Genomic DNA, 26,456 nt, shown 5'->3' on the forward strand with positions numbered 1-26,456 from the left:
ATTATGGTAAGTGAAAGAAGCTAGACACAAAGACCACCAACCGTATGATTCCATTTATGTAAGACATCCAGAATGGGCAAATCCACAGGGACAGAAAATAGACTAGCAGTTCCAAGGGACTCAGGGAGTGACTGCTAATGGGTATGGGGTTTCTTTTTGGTAATAAAAATGTTCTGGAATTAAATAGTTGTAACAGTTGCACAACTTTGTGAATATACTGAAGAACACTGAAACGTGCACTTTAAAAGGATGAATTTTAAAAATAACAGCTTTATTGAAATATAATTTACATACAATTCACCCAGCTGAAGTGTACGATTCAGTGTTTTTCAGTATATTCACAGATAGGTACAGTCATCACCAATTTTAGAACATTTGTATCACCTCAAAAAGAAACCCTCTACCCTTTAGTTATCAAACCTCTGTAGACCCATTCCTCCCTCTGCCAGTCCTAACGAACCACTAGTCAACTTTCTATAGGTTTGCCTATTCTATACGTTTTATATAAATAAAATCATATAATATGTAGTCCTTTGTGGCTGGCTTCTTCTCATTTACCATAATGTTTTCAAGGTCTATCCACGTTGTAGCATGTATCAATACTTCATTCCTTTTTATGGCTGAATAATATTTTATTGCATGTATATGCCACATTTTGATTATCTATTCATTAGTAGATGGATATTTGGCTTTTTCCAGCTTTTGATTATTATGAATAATACTGCTATAAACATTCGTGTTCAAATTTTTGTATACACATGTTTTCAGTTCTCTTGGGTAGATACTTACGGGTGGAACTGATGGGTCATATGATAAGTCTATGCTTCACATACTGAGGAAGTGTCTATTTCTCAAAGCAGCTACACCACTTTACATTCCCACAGCAATGTGCAAGGGCTCCGATTTCTTTCCATCCTCACTAACACGTGGTATGGTCAGTCTTTTTGATTACTGTGTGAAGTAGTATGTCATTGTTTTTGATTTGCATTTCTCTAATGACTGATATCAAGCATCCTTTCGTGAGTTTATTAGCCATTTGTATATTTTCTTTGGAGAAATGTCTGTTCAGATCTTTTGCCCATATTTTAATTGGGCTATTTTTTTAATTTATTTTTGGTACCAGACATAAAAGACCTACACAAAGAAAACTACAAGACACTACTGCAAGAAGCCTACCGAAGTGGAAAAACATACCTTGCTCACAGATAGGAAGACTTAACATTGTAAAAGTGTCTATACTACCAAAAGCGATCTATAGATACAATGCAATTCCAATCCAAATTCCAACCACATTTTTTAATGAGATGGAGAAACAAATCACCAACTTCATATGGAAGGGAAAGAGGTCCCGGATAAGTAAAGCAATTACTGAAAAAGAAGAACAAAGTGGGAGGTCTCACACCACCTTATTTTAGAACCTATTATACCGCGATAGTAGTCAATATAGCCTGGTACTGGTACAACAACAGATACATAGACCAATGGAACAGAATTGAGAATCCAGGCATAAATCCATCCACATATGAGCAGTTGATATTTGACAAAGGCCCAAAATCAATTACATGGGGAAAAAACAGTCTCTTTAACAAATGGTGCTGGCATAACTAGATATCCAACTGCAAAAAAATGAAACAAGACCCATACCTCACACCATGCACAAAAACTAACTCAAAATGGATCAAAGACCTAAACTTAAAATCTAAAATGATACAGATCATAGAAGAAAAAATAAGGACAATGCTAGGAGCCCAAATACATGGTATGAACAGTATACAAAACATTACTAACAATGCACGAACACCAGAAAAGAAACTCGATAAAAATCAAATACTTACACTCATCCACAGACTTCACCAACAGAGGAAAAAAGATTACCTGCAGACTGGAAAAAAGATTACCTGCAGACTGGGAAAAAGTTTTTAGCTATGACATTTCTGATCAGTGTCTGATCTCTAAAATCTATAGGATAATGCAAAAACTCAACAACAAGAAGACAAATAACCCAAATAAAAAATGTGCAAATGATATGAACAGGCACTCCACTAAAGATGACACGTGGGTAGCTAACATATACATGAGGAAATGCTCACGATCATTAAATGTTAGTGAAATGCAAATCAAAACTATAAAGAGATTCCATCTCACTCCAACAAGGCTGGCATTAATCCGAAAAACACAAAATAATAAACGATGGAGAGGTTGTGGAGAGACTGGAGTGCTTATACACTGCTGATGGGAATGTAAAATGGTATAACCACTTTGGAAATCGATTTGTCACTTCCTTAAAAAGCTAGAAATAGAACTACCATACAATCCAGCAATCCCATTCCTTGGAATATATCCTAGAGAAATAAGAGCCTTTACACAAACAGACATATGCACATCCATGTTCACTGCAGCACTGTTTACAATAGCAAAAAGATGGAAGCAACCAAGGCGCCCATCAACAGATGAATGGATAAAGAAATTATGGTATATTCACACAATGGACTACTATGCATCGATAAAGAACAATGATGAATCCATGAAACATTTCATAACATGTAGGAATCTGGAAGGCATTATGCTGAGTGAAATTAGTTGCAAAAGGACAAATATTGTATGAGACCACTATTATTAGAACTCAAGAAATAGTTTAAACTGAGAAGAAAATATTCTTTGATGGTTTCCAAAGTGGGGAGGGAGGGAGAGAGATGGGTATTCACCAATTAGATAGTAAACAAGAACTATTTCAGGTGAAGGGAAAGACAACACACAATACTGGAGAGGTCAGCACAACTGGACTAAACCATAAGCGAACCAGTTTCCTGAATAAACTGAACACTTCAAAGGCCAGCGTAGCAGGGGAGGGGGTTTGGGGGCCATGGTTTCAGGGGACATCTAGGTCAAGTGGCATAATAAAATCTATTAAGAAAACATTCTGCATCCCACTTTGAAGAATGCCGTCTGGGGTCTTAAACACTAGCAAAGTGGCCATCTAAGATGAATCAATTGGTCTCAACCCACCCAGAGCAAAGAAAAATGAAGACCACCAAAGACACAAGGTAATTACAAGCCCGAGAGACAGAAAGAGCCCCATAAACCAGAGACTACATCAGCCTGAGACCAAAAGAACTAGATGGCGCCTGGCTACAACCGATGACTGACCTGACAGGAAACACAACGGAGAACCCCTGAGGGAGCAGGAGAGCAGTGAGATGCAGACCTCAAATTCTCATAAAAAGACTAGACTTAATGGTCTGACTGAGACTGGAAGGACCCTGGAGGTCATGGTCCCAGACCTTCTGTTAGCCTAAGACAGGAACCATTCCCAAAGCCAACTCTTCAGACAGGAATTGGACTAGACTATAAGATAGAAAATGATACTGGTGAGGAGTGAGCTTCTTTACTCGAATAGACACATGAGACCATGTGAGCAGCTCCCGTCTGGAAGGGAGATAAGAAGACAGAGGGGATAAGAAGCTGGCTGAATGGACACAAAAATAGGGTATAGAGGGAAGGAGTGTGCTGTTTCATTAGGTGGAGAGCAACTAGGAGTATATAGCAAAGTGTATATAAATTTTTATATCAGAGACTGACTTGATTTGTAAACTTTCACTTAAAGCACAATAAAAATTTTAAAAAATACTATTATTGGATTGTAAGAGTTCTTTCTATATTCTAGATACAAGTCTCTTATTAGAGATATGACTTGCAAATATTTTGTCCCATTCTGTGGGTTATCTTTTCACTTTTTTGAAACAGTCCTTTGAAGCACAAAATTTTATAATGTTGATGAAGTCCAACTCATCCACTTTTTTTCTTTTGTTGCTTATGCTTTTGGTGTCTGCCATGGATTGAACTGTGTCCCCCAAAAATGTCTGTATCAATTTGGCTGGGCCATGATTCCCAGTACTGTGTAATTGTCCACCATTTTGTCATCTGATGTGATCTTCCTATCTGTTGTAAATCCTGCCTCTAAGATGTTAATGAGGGGAGGATAGGTGACAGTTATGTTAAGGAGGCAAGACTCAATCTACTAGATTGTGCCCTGAGCCAATTCCTTTGGGATATAAAACAGAGAAGGGAGCAGAGAGACAGGGGGACCTCGTACCACCAAGAAACAAGAGCCAGGAGAATAGCACGTCCTTTGGACCTGTGGTCTCTGTGCTGGGAAGCTCCTAGTCCAGGGCAAGGTTGATGAGGACCTTTCTCCAGAGCCGACAGAGAGGAAGCCTTCTCCTGGAGCTGACGCCCTCAATTTGGACTTCTAGCCTACTAGACTGTGAGAAAATAAATTTCTCTTTGTTAAAGCCATCTACTTGTGGTATTTCTGTTATAGCAACACTAGATAACTAAGACAGTGTCACATCTAAGAATCCATTTTCAAGTCCAAGGTCATGAAGAGTTACTCCTGTGTTATCTTCTAAGAATTTTGTAGTTTTAGCTGGTACATTTAGATCTTTGATCCAGTTTGAGTTAATTTTTCTACGTGGTATGAGGCAAGGTTCCAATTTCATTCTTTTGCAGGTGAATATCCAGTTGTCCCAGAACAATTTGTTGAAAAGATTATTCTTTCCCCACTGAATGGTCTTGGTACCCTTATCGAAAATCAGGTGACCAAAGAGAACTGATTTTCTAGACCCTCTATTCTACTCTTTTGATATTATCTATCTTTATGGTAGTATCACCCTGTCTTGATTACTGGTGCTTTGCAGTAAGTTTTAAAATTGGCAAGTATGGACTGTCTTACTTTGTTCTTTTTCCAGGCTGTTTTGGCTACTCTGGGTCCCTCAAAATTGCATAAGAATTTTAGAATCAGCTTGTTGGTTTCTACAAAAAAAAAATAAGAATCCAGCTGGGGTTCTGATAGGGATAGCACTGAATCTATACATTAATTTGGGAAGTATTGCCATCTTAACAATGTAAACTGTTCTGAGCCATGAACATGGGATGTTTTCTATTTAGATCTTCTTTAGTTTCTTTCAATGTTTTGTAGTTTTCAGAATGTAAGTTTTGTATTTCTTCTGTTAAATTTCTTCCTAATTTTTATTATTTTTTATGCTATTGTAAATGGACTGTTTTCTTAATTTCATTTTTGGATATTCCTTACAAGTGTGCAGAAAAAAAATTAATTTTTGTTTAATTAATCTTGTATCTTGCAACTTTGATCAACTCGTTTATTTGTTCAAGTAGTGTTTTAGTGGATTCATTAGGATTTTCTATATACGAAGTTATGTTATCTGTGAATAGAGACTGTTTTACTTCTTTCTTTCTAGTGTGGATGCTTTCATTTATTTTTCTTGCCTAATTGCACTGGATAGACCTTCTAGACAATGTTGAATAGAAGTGCAGAGATTAGACATACTTGTCTTGTTCCTGGTCTTCAGTAGGAAAAAGCATCCAGTCTTTAATCATCAAATATATTAGCTGTGGGTTTTTCACAGATGCCCTTTATTGTGTTGAGGAAGTTCCCTTGTATTAGTAGTTTGCTGAGTGTTTTTAATATAAAACGGTGTTGGATTTCATCAAATGCTTTTTCTGCATCTATTGAGATGATCATTTGTTTTTTGTTTTTATTTTATTGATATGGTGTATTAATTGATTTTCAGATGTTAAAACAATCTTGTATTACTGTGTCTATATTCATAACCAGTATTACCATATTGTTACACAAATAATGTTCACTTTCCAAGACTAAATGGCCAGCTCCAGTCTGGAGGCAGATGAGAAAGCAAAAAGGGATAGGAGCTGGTTGAATGCACAAAAGAAATGGAGGGTTGAAAGGGGGAGTGTGCTGTCACATTATAGGGATTACAACTAAGGACACATAACAATGTATGTACAAATTTTTGTATGAGAAATTAACTTGAGCTGTAAACTTTCACCTAAAGCACAATTAAAAAAAAAAAAAAAGTGGTCCAAACACACACACAAATAACATGCGCTTTCTACATTGTTTGCCAACTACTCCTTCCCCCAGGAGGTATTTTTGGAAGTATCACTATGTCAATTATTTTTTCTTACATATTGCTGTAAAAACATTAGCATAGCACATTTACAAAAATACCTCCTGGGGGGAGAGAGAAGTTGACAAATGTAGAAGATGCACATTATTTGTGTAAAAATACAGTAGTCTATATTCTTTTCTTGTGATGTTTTTGTCTAGTTTTCATATCAGGGTAATATTGGTCTCATAGAGTAGGTTGGGAAATGTTCCCTCCTCTAAATTTTGGAAGAGTTTGTGAATGACTGGCATTAATTCTTCACTAAATGTTTGGTAGGATTCACTAGTGAAGAAACCATTTGGGTCTAAGTTTTTTTGTTTTTTTTAAATTAATAATTCAATCTCTTTGTTACAGGTCTTCATATTTTCTATTTCTTTTCGAGTCAGTTTCAGTACTTTTTTTCTAGGAAAGAAATTTGTTAATTTCAACTAAGCTATCAAATTTATCAGCATATAAGTATTCATAGTATTCCTTTACAATTCTTTTTTAAATTTCTGTCAGATTAGTAGTAAAAGTTTCTCTTTCATTTCAGATGTTAGTAAATTCAGTCTTCTCTCTTTTTTTCTTGGTCAGTCTAACTAAACGTTTGTCACTTTTGTTGATCTTTTCAGCTTTTGGTTTTACTGTTTTTCTATTCTCTATTTCATTAATTTCTGCTCTGGTCCTTCCTGTTATGTCCTTCCTCTGTTTGCTTTAATTTTAGCGTGCTCTTCTTTTTTCCAGCGTCTTAAAGTTAAAGGTTAGGTTGCTGATTCGAGATCTTTCTTCTTCTTTAACACAGGTATTTACAGCTATAAATTTCCCTCCAACCACTGCTCTAGCTGCATCCCATATGTTTTGATATGTCTTCATTTACATTTATCTCAAAATATTTTCTAATTTCTTCTTTGACCTATTCATCATTTAGGAATATATTTTAAATTTCTGCGTATTTGTGAGCTTCCTAAATTTCTTTTTGTTGTTTATTTCTAATTTCATTCCATTGTGGTCAGAAAATACTTTGTATTATTTCTATCAAAAGAGTGAATTTGATCACAGGTAAATTATACCTCAATTAAAAAAAAAAACTTTCAGCAGGTTGTATGACAAAATCACACATAAAAATGGCATCAGGCAATAGAAATAGTGACTGCGGCTATGAATCATAAAATAGTCTTTACTTACTTGAGTCTGCTTGTTATGGATCCGCCATTTCCAATGGTTCTAATTTTTACTCTATTAAGCATCTTTAAGAATGCAGAAGTCAGAAACCCTACTGGCGTAGTGGTTAAGTGCTACGGCTGCTAACCAAAGGGTTGGCAGTTCGAATCCGCCAGGAGCTCCTTGGAAACTCTATGGGGCAGTTCTACTCTGTCCTATAGGGTCGCTATGAGTCGGAACCTACTCGACAGCACTAGGTTTGGTTTTTTTTTTTTTGGTTAAGAATGAAGAAAAATGTAAAATCTCAATATAATAAACCAGCCAAGGACATGAAAAGATTATTCCCAAGTAAGAAAACACAAATGATGCACAAATATGAAGCCTCATTACTAATCTTATAAAAAATAAATTTAAAAAATGTAATACCATTTTCTTCCTACCAAATTATTGGGTTTATCTTTTGTTTTCAAACACTAATATCCAATGGTGAAATGCTGCAATGAAATTAGGCACTATCACATGCAGCTGATGGGCATATAAACTGTACTACTTTTGGAAAGCAACTGGGCAAAAACTATCAAGAGCCTAAAAAGATTTTTTTAAATGCTTTCAACTAGTAATTCCACTTTGACAATATTCTGTTGTTAGTGGCTAAGGAGTCATTTACAACTCACAGCAACCCTATGTACAGCAGAACAAAACACTGCCTGGTCCTGTGCCATCCTCACAATCATTGATATGCTTGAGCCCATTGTTGCAGCCACTGTGTCAATCCATCTTGTTGAGGGTCTTCCTCTTTTTCCCTGACCCTCTACTTACCAGGCATGATGTCCTTCTCCAGAGACGGGTCCCTCCTGATAACATGTCCAAAGTATGTGAGTTTATCTCGCCATTCTTGCTTCTAATGGGCATTCTGGCTGTACTTCTTCCAAGACAGGTTTGTTCTTTATTCTGGCAGTCCGTGGTATATTTGATATTCTTTGCTAACAGCATAACTGAAAGGCATCAATTCTTCAGCCTTTCTTATTCATTGTCCAGCTTTCAAATGCATGTAACACAATTGAAAACATCATGGTTTGGGTCAGGCACACCTTGGTCCTTAAAGAGACGTCTTTGCTTTGCAACACTTTAAAGAGGTCTGTTGCAGCAGATTTGCCCAGTGCAATGCATCCTTTGATTTCCTGACTGCTACTTCCATGGGTGTTGATGGTAGAGTAAGTAAAAAGAAACCCTTGATAATTTCAATATTTTTCCCTTTATCATGATTTTGTATATTGACCCAGTTGTGAGGATTTTTGTTTTATGTAGAGGCATAATCCAAACTGAAGGCTGTGTTCTTTGATCTTCATTGGTAAGTGCTTCAAGTCCTCTTCACGTTCAGCAAGCAAAGTTGTATCATCTGCATATCACAGGTTGTTAATGAGTCTTTCTCCAATCCTGATGCTGTGTATGTCATATAATACAGCATCTCAGACTATTTGCTAGCATACAGATTAAATATTCTAGACTAATAATATTCACTACAGTATTAGTTATAATTTAAAAAACATAAAATATCCAATAAAAAATAACAGGACAATGAGTAGGTAAACTATAGTTTAAATTACAGGACAAAATACCATAAGGCCATTAAAAATTGTTTACAAAACATTTACAATATAAGGAAAATATTTATGTTAGTTATAATGTTAGTGAAAAAGCAAAATGGTATATAGAATATGATCACATTTATGTGTTAAATAAATAGCAAATAATTCCTGTACAGTAAAAAATCAGAAAAAAATAAATTGAAAGGCTTTGGATCACGAATTATATATTTTTTCTTTATAATTTTCAGTATTTTTCCAATTTTTCTGAGTATAAATATTTACAATAAAAAGTATATTTAAATCAAATTTAAGAACTTGTTACTTTAAGCATAACAACCCATTTAATAAGGCACCTCTCTTTCAAGTACTACCCTCAACAGATATATAGATTGTCTGATATGGAACACACATATACTTACTCTTTTATATACATAATCCCTAGTTTTTTCCACTGAGATTTTTAATACTGTACTTGTTAAAGTGTTTATGCTTTATTTTAGATAAATGTCCCAGGGCTTAGAAATATCTTCCTAATCCTACAAAATAAAGTTGATGTTGTTCTTAGGTGCCACTAAGTTGATTCCAACTCATGTTATGCGACCCTACGTAGCAACAGAAAAAAACACTGCCCAGTTTTGCGCCATCCTCACAATTGTTATTATGCTTGAGCTCATTGTTGCAGCCACTGTGTCAATCCATCTCATTGAGGGTCTTCTTCCTTTTCACCTACCCTCTACTTTACCAACCATGATGTCCTCCTTGAAGGACTGGTCCCTCCTGATAACATATCGAAAGTATGCGAGACGAAGTCTCACCATTCTTGATTCCAGTGAGCATTCTGGCTGTACTTCTTCCAAGACAGATTTGTTCTTTCTTCTGGCAATCCACAATGTATTCAATATTTTCGCCAACACCATAATCCAAAGGCATCAATTCTTCAAGTAGCTTGGGTCAGGTGCACCTTAGTCCTTAAAGTGACGTCTTTGCTTTTTAACACTTTAAAGAAGACTGTTACAGCAGATTTGCCAATGCAATGTGTCGTTTGATTTCTTGACTGCTGCTTCCATGGGTGTTGACTGTGGATCCAAGAAAATGAATTTCTTGATAACTTCAATCTTTTCTCCCCTTATCAGGATGTTGTTTATTGGTTGAGTTGTGAGGATTTTTGTTTTCTTTATGTTGAACTGTAGTCCATACTGAAGGCTGTAGTCTTTGATCTTCATCAGGAAATGCTTCAAGTCCTCTTTGCTTTGAGCAAGGAAGGTTATGCCACCTGCGTATCTCAGACTGTTAGTCTTCCTCATTCCTGATGCCCCATTCTTCTTCATACAGTCCAGCTTGTAGGATTATTTGTTCAGCATACAGATTGAATATGTATGGTGAAAGCATACAACCCTAACTCACACCTTTCTTGACTTTAAACAGCGTAGTATCCCCTTGTTCTGTTCAAACTACTGCCTCATGGTCTATGTACAGGTACTTCACGAGCACAATGAAGTGTTCTGCAGTTCCCATTCTTCACAATGTTATCCATGATTTGTTATGATCCACATAGTCAAATGCCTTCGCATAGTAAATAAAACACAAGTAAACAACTTTCTAGTATTCTCTCCCTTAAGCCAGGATCCATCAGACATCCAAAAAACAAAACAAACCCACTGCCGTTGAGTTGATTCCGACTCATAGCAACCCCATAGGACAGAGTAGAACTGCCCCGTAGAGTTTCCAAGGAGCACCTGGTGGATTCAAACTGCCGACCTTTTGGTTAACAGCCGTAGCACTTAACCACTATGCCAGCAGGGTTTCCAGCAATGATATTCTTTGTTCTAGGTTCTCTTCTGAATCCAGGTTGAATTTCTGGCAGTTCACCAGCGATGTACTGCTGTAAGCACTTTTGAATGATCTTCAGCAAAACTGTACTTGTATGTGATATTAATGATATTGTTCAATAATTTCCACTTTCTGCTGGGTTACCTTTCTTTGGAATGGGTACAAATATGGATCTCTTCCAGTTGGTTGGCCAGGTAAGTATCTTCTAAGTTTCTTGGCATAGACCACTGAGCACCTCCAGCATTGCATCTGTTTGTTCAAACATCTTAATTGGTATTCCGTCAATTCCATTTTTTGCAAATGCCTTCAACGCAGGTTGGCCTTCTTCCTTCAGTACCATCAGTGCTTGATCATATGCTAACTCTTGAAATGGTTGAGTGTCAACCAATTCTTTTTGGTACAGTGACTCTGCGCATTTCTTCCATCTTCTTTTGATGCTTCCTGCATCATTTAATATTTTCCAGTAGAAACCTTCAACATTGCAACTTGAGGCTTGAATTTTTTCTTCAATGCTTTCAGCTTGAGAAACGCTGAGCAAGTTCTTCCCTTTTGGTTTTCTATCTCCAGGTCTTTGCATATTTCATTATAAAACTATGCTTTTCAAGTCGCCTTTTGAAATCTTCTGTTCAGCCCTTTTACTTCATCATTTCTTCCTTTCACTTTAGCTACTTGACATTCAAGAACAAGTTTTAGAGTCTCTTCTGACATCCGTTTTGGTCTTTTCTTTCTTTCCTGTCTTTTTAATAACCTCTTGCTTTCTTCATGTATGATGTCCTCAATGTCATTCCACAACTCATCTTTGGTCATTAGTGTTCAATGCATCAAATCTGTTCTTCAGATGGCCTCAAAATTTAGGTGGGATATACCCAAGGTCGTACTTTGGCTCTTGTGGACTTGTTCTACTTTTGTTCAACTTCACCTTGAACCTGCATATGAGCAATTGATAGTCTGCTCCAAAGTTGGCCCCTGGCCTTGTTCTGATTGATGATATTGAGCTTTTCCATTGTCTTTTTCCACAGATGTAGTCAATTTGATTCCTGTATTGCATCTGTGAGGCCCACACATATAAAACCAAACCAAACCCACTGCCGTCGAGTTGATTCTGACTCATAGCGACCCTACAGGACAGAGTAGAACCACCCCATAGAGTTTCCAAGGAGCACCTGGAGGATTCAAACTGCCAACCTCTTGGTTAGCAGCTGTAGCACTTAACCACTTAACCACTATGCTACCAGGGTCTCCTCCACACATATAGTCACTGTTTATGTTGTTGAAAAAAGGTATTTGCAATGAAGAAGTCGTTGGTCTTGCAAAATTCTATCACACAATCGCCTGGATCATTTCTGTCAGCAAGGCCATATTTTCCAACTACCAGTCCTTCTTATTTTCGACTTTTGCATTCCAATCACTAGTAATTATCAATGCATCTTGATTGCATGTTTCATCAATTTCAGACTGCAGACGTTGGTAAAAATCTTCAATTTCATCTTTAGTGGTTGGTGCGTAAATTTGAGTAAGAGTCTTATTAACTAGTCTTCCTTGCAGGGGTATGGATATTATCTTATCACTGACAGCGTTGTACTTCAGGATAGATCTTGAAATGTTCTTTTTCACGATGAACATACCACTCCCCTTCAATTTGTCATTCCTGGCATAGTCAACCATATGACTGTCTGATTCAAAATGGCCACTACCAGTCCATTTCAGCTCACTATTTCCTAGGATATCGATCTTCATGCATTCCATTTCACTTTAGATGACTTCTAACTTCCCTAGATTCATACTTCATACATTCCATATTCCAATTATTAACAGATATTTGCAGCTGTTTCTTCTCATTTTAAATCATGCTACAGTAGCCAATGAAGGCCCCGAAAGCTCGACTCCACCTACGTCATTAAAGGCGACTCTACTTTGAGGAGGCAGCTCTTCCCCAGTCAACTTTTGAGTGCCTTCCAACCTGGGGGGCTCATCTTCCGGCACTATACCAAACAATGTTCCGCTGTAACGCATAAGGTCTTTGCTGGCCAATTTCTCAGAAGCAGACTGCCAGGTCCTTCTTCCTAGTCTGTCTTAGTGTGGAAGCTCCACTGAAACCTATCCTCCAAGGGTGACCCTGCTGGTATTTGAAATACCAGTGACAAAGCTTCTAGTATCACAGCCACATGCAAGCCACCACAGTACGACTAACTGATAGATACGTGGTGAATGAATATAACACTTTTCCACAATTCAAACGTACTTGTCTTTTTATAATCTGAAAATAAAATTATGAAAAAAGATCAAAAGTAAAATCAATCCTAGAAGTTCTAGGGGCTACTATTATGCAAAAAAGGTGGCTAATTCAAAGCTCCAAATTAAAGCAAAAGATGCAATTCATGTGCCATGTATTTCTTTTATAATCATAAAAAATAGACTTTAAAAATTTGTTCTACAGAGTTGCTTTTGTTTTTGGCCTATGTGATCATTAAAGTTGCATGTCAGCTTGGCTGGGACATGATTTTCGGTGGTTTGCCAGTTATGATGTTGTCTAGCAGTCATATAATGATATAATCAGTTCCATGATGAGATCTGATAAAATGTGACCACTCCTGTGATGGGCTCTGCTGTGAGTAGCTAAGCAGTTGAAAGTGTATGTGCCTTGCATCTAATATAGGTAGACTTTATGGCAAGGCTTGTGGGTTCTTGCTCACTCTGGATCCTGCAGCTGGCACCTGTTCCTCTGACTTCTGGTTCTTGGAACTTGAGCTAGCAGCTTACCCACCAATTTTGGAATTCACCATCCTCTATAGCCTATGAGCAAGAGGCTTGCTGCATGACCTGCTGATCTTGGGTTCACCAGCCCACGCAACTATGTGAGTCAGGAGAAGCCTTCAGCCTGACCCATGATCTTGGAACTTTCCAGCCTCTACAACTTCGTGAGCCATTTCCTTGATATAAATATCTCTCTATATACACTTCTTTACTTCACTCTATACACATACTGCTGTTTTACGTAGGGTCACTAGGAGTCAAAATCGACTCAATAGCAACAGGTTTATGCTTCACTGGTTTTGCTTCTCTAGAAAACCCAGCCTAAGACAGTCTGTTTATTAAAGCAACACAGCTTAGTAAAAAGAACATGCACTGTAAGTCAGGGAGACCAGAGTTTATACAACTTCCTGGCTGTGAAAACTTAGCCAAGTTAAGTGTCATAAATCTCAGTATCTACCTTTGTAAAACAGAGATAACAGTACTTACTTAAAAGACTATGAAGACCAAATGAAAAACTGAATGTAAAGCACCACATTAAGCAGAGGGCATATATTAGGTACAACATACATGGTAGCCACTACAATTATCTTCATTTCATTTGGGAGAATGAGGAAGTTCATTTTCTAACAAGTTACTTATCTTTATTCCTAATATACCAAGAAACGTAAAGATGGGGAAGCTCTTGAGACCATTAAGAGTTCTTAACAGTCCCTCAGTATAGATATCGGATGACTTTGACCAGATGTAAAACAGATCTTACAGCTCACATCACCTCTCCAGATAATGTTCAAGAAAGAAACACCCCTGTGTCTAACCATTACAGTCTTACCTTGCAGGCTACATCAACTAATCGCATCTGAATAGCTTGATTCTCTGGGAGTTTAGTACCAATTGCAAGCAAAGCGTCCAGCAGTTGAGCTAGGACTTGATGAGACTCTAGAAAGGAAGATGGAAAGTTGGGTTGTAGAATTTCAAAAGGAGACCACTATATTAGCTAAATTTACTTGGGTTAAAGCATGTTGATTTTTGTCAGTTGGGTCCTACTGTTTGATCCTTAACCTCCTCAACTAAACACTAAGTTCCTAGAGGGATCATATCTAAAAATTTGAGTCCTCCACAAGATTGAGCATAGTCCTATACAGGCAGGAGGTACTCTAAAAATGTTCCCTGCTCGATTGATTCAAGAGCTTTTCATTGTTTTCAAGACTAAGTCCAAAATTCTTAGCAGGTATATATGTACATACGTATGTACATACACATATACATATACATACATGGCACTCCATGCTATCTAGTCCTGTCTACCTCTCCAGCCTCATCTCTGTTAAGTCTCCTCTAGCAGCCTTTTTTCCCAACTATTTATGATTACATGTCTTCCTTTGCTCGGCTAACTTCTCTACCTGGAATGCTTTCCCCCACACCTGACCCCATCCTCAACCCCACCCCCAGTAAACACCTATTAATCCTTTTAGAGTCAATTGAAGTGTCACCTACTCTAAGAAGCTTTTCCTAAACCCCAAGTAGATTTGACCATTTCCTCCATGTTTCCACTGAACCCTCTACATCAGCTATAACCCGTTTAAAGATCCTTGAGGGTAAGGACTGTGTTTTATTCACCTTTGTATTCTCAGACTCCAGCAGTACTCATTTTATGCTCAACAAATGTTTAATAAATGGGCAAAGAGCCAAATCCAAATAATCCTATAGCAATCTCTTTAGCCACATTCTCTTCTGTGTCTACATTCTCTTATTTGTCCCATTGTAATGCTTTCTAATGCTGGTGGTATGTAAGAGGATTTTAAGTGGCAATCAAATAATCATTTTTAATATTATTAATGATGGATATATTTTAATGTACATAGTAAAAATACCGCAGTTACCTTCTATTGACATCACGTAACACTAATTTTTCTCCTATATTACTAATATAAACATCCTCTTTAAATTTACTTAACTGAAAGTATTAGTCCATTAAAAAAACATTAAGCTATAGCATAGGGATGAAGCAAATATGGCAAAAACTGCGTACATGATACATTAATGACTAGAAGCACTGGTTAAATCATTTCTCAGTGAGACTTCCAATAAACATAGTAGATTGAACACATCTGTTTATCTTTGTTCCATGCTAAAACCTCATTAATATAAGAGCAAAGGAATTAAAAAGGTACGAACCTACAAAGAAACAGGAGAAAAAAAATGGATAGATGAAAAAAGTCAACAAATTTTTAGGTGATGGAAAGGAGATGGAAACCCTGGTGGTGTAGTGGTTAAGTGCTACAGCTGCTAACCAAAGAGTCGGCAGTTTGAATCCGCCAGGCGCTCCTTGGAAACTCTATGGGGCAGTTCTACTCTGTCCTATAGGGTCGCTATGAGTTGGAATCGACTCGACAGCACTGGGTTTGGTTTTGGTTTGGAAATGCCTACTGAGCAAGAGGAAACCCTGGTGGCATAGTGGTTAAGAGCTACAACTGCTAACCAAAAGGTCGGCAGTTCAAATTCACCAGGTGCTCCTTGGAAACTCTACAGGGCAGTTCTACTCTGTCCTATAGGGTCGCTACGATTTGGAATTGTCTCAACCGCAACGGGTTTGAGTTTTTTCTTTTTTTTTTTAACTGAGTAAGATGTCAATCGATGTGAAGGGCATGCATTCTAGCCATAACATCCAGAAAGGCTCAGGAATGGAGACACAAACAAAACAGGGATGAGGCAAGGATTGGTTTGAAGTCTCTAAAAGAAGCAGTTAAGCCCTTGGGCCCTTCCCTATCCTTCACAGTCAAGTGACCACTGAAACAGGAGGTCTGTTCTGTACAGAAATCAAAGCAGAAATGATCCAATTTTGGGAATACCAGGTGAGGACAGGGAGGAGATACAGTGAAGAAGAGGGAATTAAGAGGAAGTTGACATGAATAATGAAATACCCCTTCATCTCCCAGCACCCTTTGGCTGCTTTGGCTACAAGAACACTGGCAGTCAGGCATTTCTGTCTCTTGCTAGTAGGAGATTCATGACCTGTGACCTAGAAAAACTGATGCACCCCAAGGAAAAACACAAAACATAATAACATTTAAAAGTCCACTAAAGACATGGCCCAGCCCCCATCATATCCCAGAGTGGAGGCAACCAGCTGATAAGCCCCATCCATGCACACAGAACTACCAATCAGCTTTTTAGTGCCTCATCTTCAATTTAAATGCAAGGCCAAGGATCATCAATAAAAGTCTCCAACATGAAAGAAGCCAAAAACAAATAAACAAACAGAAAAGAAGATACTTAAAAGAAATAGAAGGGAAGTGAAGAAATCTCCAGTATCACACTAAAAAAAAAAAAACCTGTTACCACTGAGTCGATTCCAAATCATAGCAACTAGATAGGACAGAGTAGAACTGTCCCACTGGGTTTCCAGGGAATGGCTGGTAGATTCAAACTGCAGACCTGGTTAGCAACCGGGCTCTTAGCCACATACCACCCTATAATTTTTATCTTTAGAAGGATGAGTCAACATAACGTCCATAAAAAGCTAGCTAAACCTTTAACTCTTGCCTCTGAGAAATCACAAATCTCAATCTTAAACCCTAATCTCTCTCCTGAGTTCCAGATCTACATTACAGTCACAGGCTGGACATCTCCACACACGCAACATCTCTCCCCTACACCACCGAGCTCATCAAACCAAATTCCTCAAAGCGGCCAAGTTATCGTTCTAAAACGAGACTTTACTCAAAAAAAAAAACTTTACATGGTTCTCATCACCTACAAAATAACATTCAAATTCTCAGCTCTCAAGACCACCTAGCCTTTAGTCCCAAAACATTTTACCCTTTTTCCCCCTTCCACTCCCCACCACCTACTGCTAATCTCTCATGAAATCATATAGTTCTTCAAATATCTCTTGTACTTTCCCAGTTCCTTACCCTTTATAATGTTTCTTCTCTTTGCCATTACCCTTCACCATCTCTGACTTTTCAGATCCACCTCTTCACTAAGCCTCTCCGGATCTCACCCGTCAGCACTGATCTCACCATCGCCTTTGCTCCCACAGCTTTCCTTTTATACCACCTCTAAAACACACTTTGTGTTATCATTAGTGGTGTTTATGTACATACCGGAGAAGCAGATATACATAATACCCTAAAAGTGCCTAGCGCAGTGCATGCCAAGGAGTTATGGCACACATACCAGAAACAAAAACCAACCCACTGCTTCTAAGTTGATTTCAACTCATAATGACCCTAGAGGACAGAGTAGAACTGCCTCACAGGGTTTCCAAGGCTGTGATCTTTACAGAAGCAGATTGCCACATCTTTTCCTATCTGCCAAATTAAAAATAAAACATCTCTGGCCCACAGAGAGTGGACCACACTTTTGAAACTGAAAGTACACACAAGAGTGGTAATCAGGAGACTCTTATTCTTAGTTTGGTCCCGCCAAAAACACTGAGTGACTTTAGCACTTTACCTCACCAGAGTTCATTTTCCTCAGCTACGAAATAAAAGAGTCGAACTAAATGATCTCTATGGTCCCTTCCAGGTCTATCTTCTATAAACCTAGGTGCGCCAGGAACTTGAAATCAAGAAGAAACCTCAATCAGATCTTAGAGACAAACCAGAAAAAAACCAAGCCCGTTGCTGCTGAGTCAATTCCAACTCATAGCAACCCTACAGGACAGAGTAGAACTGCCCCGTAGAGTTTCCAAGGAGCGCTTGGTGGATCTGAACTGCTAACCCTTGGGTTAGCAGCTGTAGCACTTAACCACTACGCCACCAGGGTTTCCTAAATAGCCATATTTGTTTAAATAGCTATACTCCAAAATGAAATAAAACTATTCTTTGAAACTACAACTAGTTCTGTCAAATAAACAGAACCGTAATATTTTCAGAAATTGCAACAAAGGGTTTGTTTTTTAAAATTCTAAAACAAATATTAAGGCTACTGAGGCACTAACTCTATAACAGAATCATGTACATAATTAAAACCAGACAGCTAATCCAAAAAAAAAGATGAAGTAGTTTTCAGTTTCACTTAACCACTGAGAATACATTTCAGTGGGCATTAACAAGGAATGAATAGAAAAAGAAATAACATGTCACATATAAGATGCAAGTGACATCACTTCTATGGGCTCTAAACTGTGAGGGATCACGCGACCAAGACAACACCTCTCATAGTGTCTAAGCTAGGGTGGCACAGTGAACAAACCATCAACGCCAACACACTTAGGTATAAATTCCAACTCTGTTACACACTAAGTAATGTTTTTTTTAAACTACATAATCTTGAACAAGTTAATTAACTTCTCTAGTTTTTCTACTTGTAAAATAGAGACAATAATATCTATCTTACATCATATTTAAACTACTTAAGTACCTAGTACTTGGTACAAACCACAAAAAAAAAAAAAAAAAAACCGTGGCCATCGAGTAAATTCTAACTCAGTGACCCTATGGGACAGTGTAAAACTGCCCCGTAGAGTCTCCAAGGCTGTAAATCTTTACAGAAGCAGACACAACGTCTTTCTCCCACAAAGAGGCTGGTGGGTTCAAACCACTGACCTTTGGGTTAGTACCTGAACACTTTAGTTAATAAATAATAGTTATTATAAGAAAGGACATGAGCCCTGGTGGTGCAGTGGTTAAAGTGCTTGGCTGCTAACTGAAAGGCTGGCGGTTTGAACCCACCAGCCTCTCCATAGGAGAATGATGTGGCAATCTGCTTCCATAAAGATTACAGCCTTGGAAACCCTATGGGGCAGTTCTACTCTGACCTATATGGTTGCTATGCGTAGAAACTGACTCAATAGCAATGGGTTTGGCGTGGTTTTATTGTAAAACATAACTACATTTTTAACTTTAATGCAAATACATGCACACAGTTTTAATAACGTATCCTCAAATTCCTTTTCAGTGACAACCAATACAACAAAAATTTGCCATAGTCTAAAATTTTTTACAAAAGCAACTAAAGATTTTCTGCTCTGACTACATAGCCTTTAAATTGCAACTTACTTTCGTTCTGCAGGATGTTAATGGCGTCATCCATAATGCAGTCTGGTGAAAATCCTGAGGTCTTTGATAATAAACCCAATAGTGATGCAATTTTCAGTCTCACAGATGCATCATTTTCCTGGAACAAAAGAAGCAATCGTTACCTTGATGCTCTACTTTCGGCTAAACAACAAACAGGAAACTAACCTCCCAGAGAGATTCAATGATCCAAGTATGTAAGCCTTCATTTCTGAAAACTTTCTATACTTCCAGGGAAAGAGCTCTTCTCAATCAGTATGTTATACACAAATACTGAAAAGTGGAGTTTTTTTTTTATGCCTTTCTGGTATTGTTAACTTCTAATCAGAAATGTGTTTTCGGGGATTAAAAGTAATTTACCAGTGCTAAGATTAGGTAAACACATTCCTACACCAAAGACAAAATTACTCAAATGTATGCTCAAAGGAAAAACCGGTTGCCATCAAGTCGATTGTGACTCACAGTGACCCTATAGGACAGAGTAAAACTGCTCCATACGGTTTCCAAGGAGCAACTGGTGGATTAGAACTGCCAACCTTTTGGTTAGCAGCCATAGCTCTTAATCACTGCGCCACCAGGGTGCTCAAAGGCAGAAGTGCATTTCAAATATGACCAATTCCCCATCTGTCATCTATATTTTCTAAGGAGGTGACTGGCACAATAAGGAGGCCTGAAGGAGGAGAAGGGACAATAGATACGGGGTCAGAGGATCTAGAATTCTGGCAAGCCTACGCCACTTACTATGTACATAACCTCGGCAAAGTTATTTATTTGAGAAATTAACCTTGAGCTATGAGATGCAGCAGAAAGAAAAAGGACTTTGAAATTAGCCAGATCTAGGTGTGCAGCTCATATTTACTATGTAACAGCTCTACGCCTTAAACGGGCTAATTAACCTCTCTGAGCTTCATCTCTGAAATGGGAATAACACCAACTTCAGAGGGATACTGAGAAAACAACTGGCACAGAAATGGGCACATAATGGGCAGTCAAGTATTAGTGTCTCTCTTCCTTTCTCTCCCTTAAGCATCCATTCTTTCACGTGAAAGGAGGAAGTAAAACTATCTCCATTTGAAGATGACATGATCCTACATTAAGAAAGTCCAAAAAAATCCACAAGGAAGCTACTAGAAATAATAAAAGAATTGAGCACAGGCACAGGGTACAAGGTCGACGACCAAAAATCAGGTGTGTTTCTTTACAACAGCAATGAACAATCAAAAAGACAATTAAGAAAACAATTGCATTTATAATAGCAGCTAAAACAATATCTAGAAATAAATTTAACGACAGAGATGAAAGACTTGTACACTGAAAACTATAAAATATTGTTGAAAGAAATGTTAAAAGGCCTAAATAAACGGAAAGATATCCCATGTTCATGGATGAGAAGACTTAACATTAAGATGTCAGTACTACCCAAAGCAATCTACAGATTGAACACAATCCCTACCAAAATCTCAACAGCTTGTTTTGCAAAAATGGAAAAGGTGATCCTCAAATTCACATTAAATTGCAAGGGCCAAAAAGCCAAACAATACTGAAAAAGAACAAAGTTCGATGACTCACACATCCTGATTTCAATACCTACACAAAGATACAATAACTAAAACGGTGTGATGCTACCATAAAGACAGACACATAGACCAATGTAATAGAATTGAGTCCAGAAATAAACCCATACATCTAGGGCCAACTGATTTTGGACAAGGTGTCAAGTCCATTCAATGGGGAAAGAATGGTCTCTCCAACAAATGATGCCAGAACAACTGGACTTCCACATGCAATAGAATGAATTTGAATCCTTATCTTATACCATGTGCAAAAATTAACTCAAAACGGGTTAATGATTAATATAAGCACTAAACCCATAATATTCTTACAAGAAAACAAAAAGGTAAATTTTCATGACCTTGGATTTGGCCATGGTTGCCTAGATATGACACCAAAATCATCAGCAACAAAATAAAAAATTAACTGGACTTATCAAAATTTAAAATTTTTGTGCATCAAAAGGCTTTATCAACAAAGTAAAGTGACAACCTACAGAATGGGAGAAAATATTTGAAAGCCACATAGCTGATAAGGGGTTGAGTACCAGAATACATAAAGAACTCCTACAACTCAACCACAAAAAGACCAAAAAAAAAAAAAAAAAAAACCACACACACACAATTTAAAATTGGGCAAAGGACCTGATAAACATTTCTCCAAGGAAGAAAGACAAATGGCTAATAAGCACATGAAAAGATACTCAAAGTCATAAGTCATCAGGGAAATGCAAATGAAAACCACAATGAGATTCCACTTTACATTCACTAGGATGGCTATATCAGAAAAATAACAAGTGCTGGCAAGGATGTGTAGAAATTAGAACCTTTATGCACGCTGGTGGGACTATAAAATGTAGAAAAGCTTGGCAATTTCTCAAAAAGTTAAACAGAATTACTATATGACCCACCATGTCCATACCCAGTTATATACCAAAGAGAACTGAAAACAGATACTGAAACCCTTGTACACAAATGTTCATAGCATTATTTATTTACAATACCCAAAAGGTGGAAACAACCAAATGTCCTTCAACAGATGATGAATAAACAAATGGTGGTATATGCATACAACAGAATATTATTCAACCATAAAAAAATGAATAAAGTACAGATACATACTATAACTGGGAGCAACCTCGAAAACATTATGCTAAGTGAAAGAAATCAGAAACAAAAGGTCACATATTAGATATGAAACATCCAGAATAGCTAAGTCCACAGAGACAAAGCAGATTGGTGTTTTCCAGCAGCTGGTAGAGGAGAAAATGAGAAGTGATTGCTTAATGGGTAAGGGGTTTTCTTTTGGGGTGATGAAAATGTTTTAAAACTTTATCCAGGTGGTGGTTGTGTAAGATTATAAATGTACTAAATGCCACTGAATTGTATCCTTTAAATGGTTAATTTTATGTTGTGTGAATTTCATCTCAATACAAGTATCTGGGAAAAACTAAAGAAATCTGAAAATGGACTAACATTAAGGAATTAGTTTTGTCAGATGTAGTCATGTGGTTATTTAAAAAAGAAAAAAAAAAGATATCCTTTTTTTAGAGCTATTTACTAAACTTTTTAGCAGAATATGATACCTTAAAAAACTTCAGGAAAACAAATAGATGGAGCAGATTTGGCAAAATAGTAATAACTTTAAAATCTCTGGGATGGGTATTTGAGAGTTCATTATACCATTTTCTCCCCTTTTCTATAAGTTTAAAATTTTTCATACTAAGGTTTAAAAATTTAATCTGTGATTCAAAAATCTGAAAATGATTTTTTCTTTTACTTCAGATCTCACTATACAAACTAATAAACATATTTTGTGATTAAACTATTTCCACATTTAATCATGCTTGAGTTGATATTTTACCTAACCCATTAAGATACCTGGAAAAAAGAATGCCATTTAGCTAAAAAGTTATTTTAAAAAAGTGGGGGGAGAGCAAGGCTGAAAGCTACTGTAATTACTACAATGAAGTCCTGAATCAGGGTGGTAACAGCAGGGGTGATGATGAGGGAACTACATTACAGAGCTGAGTCTGGTTGTGGAAGGGTCATGGTACATGTCAAATCCTCCTTTGTGCACCTACTGCACTCTGTATGTATTGGGCTGACAGTACCCACAACAGTTTGATGCAGTATCATTTACCACCTGGTAGACTCTAAGCCTCCGAGGACAGGATGTGGATCTTTTTTACTTATGTAATCATAGTGTCTAGCACATGGAAGGCACTAAGTAAACGACTGCTAAATGAACACCTTCTTTATTTTGCAATATTAACTCATTCCACAGATATGATACATCTCTCATATATACCCCCATAGGTCTTCAAGCTCTCCTTACCTTGTAATAATGTTCCAAGAGAATCCTGACTACTCCCTCCACACTTTCTGCTTCAACGGGCTTCCTGGCAAACTGGAGTAGGTACTGCAAAGCATCTGCTGGGGAAGTAGCCTTACACAGATCTATGTGGAGTGCTGCAGATTTACTTGGTTTTGTTAGTCGGAGTTTCTTGGCAGCAATTTCTTCTTGCTGTTGCTGTAAAGAGGAAGGGATAAGACATGAAGACCTAACTGAAAACACAGATCAGAATCAACTTGATTTGGGTTTGGTTTTACTGTACATACGCATAATAAACACAAGATACATATCACTTCTCTCTCCTCACAGCAGAGAAAAAAGAACAGAAAGGCTAAGATCTCATTTCATCACTAAACCACTCATGCAGATTAAAGTGAAAAACTGCTTGCTTTAAAACCCTTATCCATTCCCAGCTTATTCTACACAAATCCAGTCTTTAGTGTTATCTCGGCTGCAGTTAAGACAAAACTTGGGGAAGATTTTTCCCTAAGAAACTATCTAATGGGGAGGACGAACTGATACCATTCAGATATCAATAATAACATTTTAGTGAGCCAGGCCCTGTGGTCCATTCAGGTGACAGAGATGAACCCAGATGTCATCTCTGCCATCAAGGAGCCCAGAATGGTGGGAGTATACACACTGGTCACTGCAGTACTGAGCAATAAGTACAAATAGATAAGTGCTATAGAGTCCTACAGAAGCAGAAGAAAAAGACTAAAACTATCACTAAAGTTTCCATTGGATCTTGAAGCAAAAGTATAAAATTGAATTGGGTGAGGAACAAAAAGGAGGGACAAATGGTATGCATTCTTTGCAATAGGACAAATACAAAAGTTTGGAGATATGCAAACACAAGGCACACTGGGGAAGTCTTGGAGAATAGTCTTGGGAAGTGGGAAAAACAGTGTTGGGAAGAAAGAAAGTGACAAGTGATTAAACTGGAAGGAATACTGTCAGACTGCAAAGGGCTAAGAAGTTTGGTTTTACAAAAAGATGGTGATGCAAAAGAGAAAGGAAGAAACATTTGATTTGTCAATGCAATTGTCTCTCTGTATTACAATTACAGATATGTTCTCCTGTCTCTCCCATTAGCCTGTGAGTTCCTTAACAGCAGAGACCCTGATGTGTACTGGACTTTGTAGGCCAACACTTTTCACAATGCCTGGCACATAGTAATCCCTCATCGACTCAATAAATTCTTGTTGAATGAATGAATGAAATGTTTAAGGATCAGCTTCCTACTGGATCTAGGCCTTGCTACTCCACAAGTCTGAAACTCTAAGGATGGTTTAAGGATCCGAAGCATTGACATCAATTGGGGAACTTGTAGGAAATACAGAATATTGCCTCCCTTCCCCTCCCTCAGCCTGACGGACATATTGAGTAGAACTGACATATTAACAATATCCTCGGGTAATTTGTATACACAACAAAGTTTGTGAAGAACTTCCCAACCGATGATTTGAGATCAGCCTCTACTTCGCCGACAGCTAAATGGAGACATGTAGAGCATCAATGGCTGCTAAACGGGAGCTAAACCCACCTTTCTTAAACAGCTTCAAAGACACAAGATCACCCTCCTTCGTAGGGCAGCTGTTCCACAAATGGAGCGTTCTGCCTGCTTTGACACGTGGGCCTTGAAGACCTCTATAGACTCTTCTTCAAGTCCCTTGTGTTCTTGTTGAGTGCAATCAAGTCGATTCCGACGCATACTAACCCTATTACAGAGTAGAACTGTCCCGCAGGGTTTTCTAGGCTGAAATATTTACGGGAGCTGATTGCCAGGTTTTTTCTCCCGCGGCCGCTTAGAACTTTGCAAACTGCCACCTTGCTCCTGGAGGTTTTTTTGGAGAAGTTGGCAATTGGACTAGTAGGCTCTGTGTCTTCGTACCCCTCCGGAAGCCTCAATAACAACATCTGTGAAACTAGGATAATGTAACCCGATCTAACAAGTTGTGTGAGAAAACAAAATGAGATAACGGATGAAACAAAGTTCGTAAAATGTAAAGTGTCATTTATTTATTCTAATAATAAGAAAAATTGCGTCAGGCTATTAATGACAACAGTACAGGCAAACTAACACGCCCACTAACGTGTACTCTCAGAAACCCTACGATAGAGTAAGCGCTCAACACTGGTTGGCGCCTGTTCTGGCAAAGTGCCTGGAGCCTGGATAACCGTCCCCGCCGCGGAAGTGTCCTGGGAACTTTGATGCCGACGCTTACCTGAACCACCTTAGTGAATTCTTCGTACACTCGCTTCTTAAGGTGCGCCGCCATGGTTGCCCACGGGCCCTCGCAGCTTCCGTACTCACCACCGGAGGCGGGGTGGAGGGATCCGGAAAACCGGTCAAGGCTGGACAAATTCGCCGCTATCCCACAAGCCAATGGGGCTCTGGGAAAGAGAGGCCACTTCCTGCGGCTCTACTGCCCCGGAGCGGTACGGCCGGGCTTGTCCGCCTACGCCTCGTGCCCCGGGGGGACGAAAACGGAATCTTAGCGTGAAGGGGCGGGGCCTCTGCCGGGAGAAGACAGGACTGAAAGGGTGAACGAGCCAATAGGAGCTTCTGGAGGATTGCTGGTGGTCTGAGAGTGGCCCAGAGGCTGGCGCTGAAGCTGAGCGAAGGGAAGGAGGAAATATAGATTAATGGGCAGAGGCGGGGCGATTCAGAGCTAGAAGCAAAACCTGGAGATATGTAAGGGTTTTTGACTGGCAAAATAGCGGAAGGAGGCCGAGCTGAGGTTCCTATCGTCCTTTGTTGTTTATAATGCTTGCTAATTGTCGCTTTCTTGAACTCCGTTCAAGCCGTGCGCCACCCCTCCTCTGGCCCAAGGTGCCTTTTCTTCTTCCCAAACTACGGTTATTCAAAAGCTGTCCATCCTTTAAGGAGTCGCTCTCTCTTCTGATAGCTACCAAACCAAAACCAAACCCGTTTCCATCCAGTCGATTCGGACTCATAGCGACCCCATATGGCAGGTTCCAAGGAGTGGCTGGTGGATTCAAACTGGTGACTTTTTGGTTAGCAGCTGTAGGTCTTAACCGCTGCGCCACCAGTACGGTGGAAAGAAGGCCCAGGCCCAGTGTCAAAAAACTAGCCTTCAAGCTAGTTTTTGGCACTTGACGAGCAAGTGGCCTCAACTACGAATGCACTGATAATGCCTAACCTGACGAAAATGTAGTAATGACGAAACGAAACGTGGAAATATTCTATACTGTGGAGTTCA

General features: G+C 38.4%; 1 protein-coding gene across 6 annotated transcripts in view; it reads right to left on the reverse strand.

Moving 5' to 3' along the window:
• INTS4 (integrator complex subunit 4) overlaps window positions 1–25,751 on the reverse strand; it is a 137,332-nt gene extending 111,581 nt beyond the window's left edge. For 3 of the 6 annotated variants that reach the window (XR_010322498.1, XR_010322497.1, XM_064288739.1), the window contains exons 1-4: window positions 25,458–25,751; window positions 23,212–23,406; window positions 19,306–19,423; window positions 14,130–14,236 (exon numbers count right to left, since the gene is read on the reverse strand). Coding sequence is in view for 4 of the 6 variants with exons in the window: in XM_064288739.1 (XP_064144809.1) it covers window positions 14,130–14,236; window positions 19,306–19,423; window positions 23,212–23,406; window positions 25,458–25,511 (474 nt within the window). In the remaining 2 variants the exon portion in view is untranslated. Of the gene's footprint in view, window positions 1–7,946; window positions 8,478–14,129; window positions 14,237–19,305; window positions 19,424–23,211; window positions 23,407–25,457 lie in introns of those variants that run through there. The other 3 variants (XM_010598171.3, XM_064288741.1, XM_064288740.1) reach the window with 3 other exon arrangements.
• Between the last annotated feature and the right edge of the window lie 705 nt (window positions 25,752–26,456).

This window comes from Loxodonta africana, chromosome 7 (genome assembly GCF_030014295.1).
Source record: "Loxodonta africana isolate mLoxAfr1 chromosome 7, mLoxAfr1.hap2, whole genome shotgun sequence".
Taxonomy (NCBI): Eukaryota; Metazoa; Chordata; class Mammalia; order Proboscidea; family Elephantidae; genus Loxodonta; species Loxodonta africana.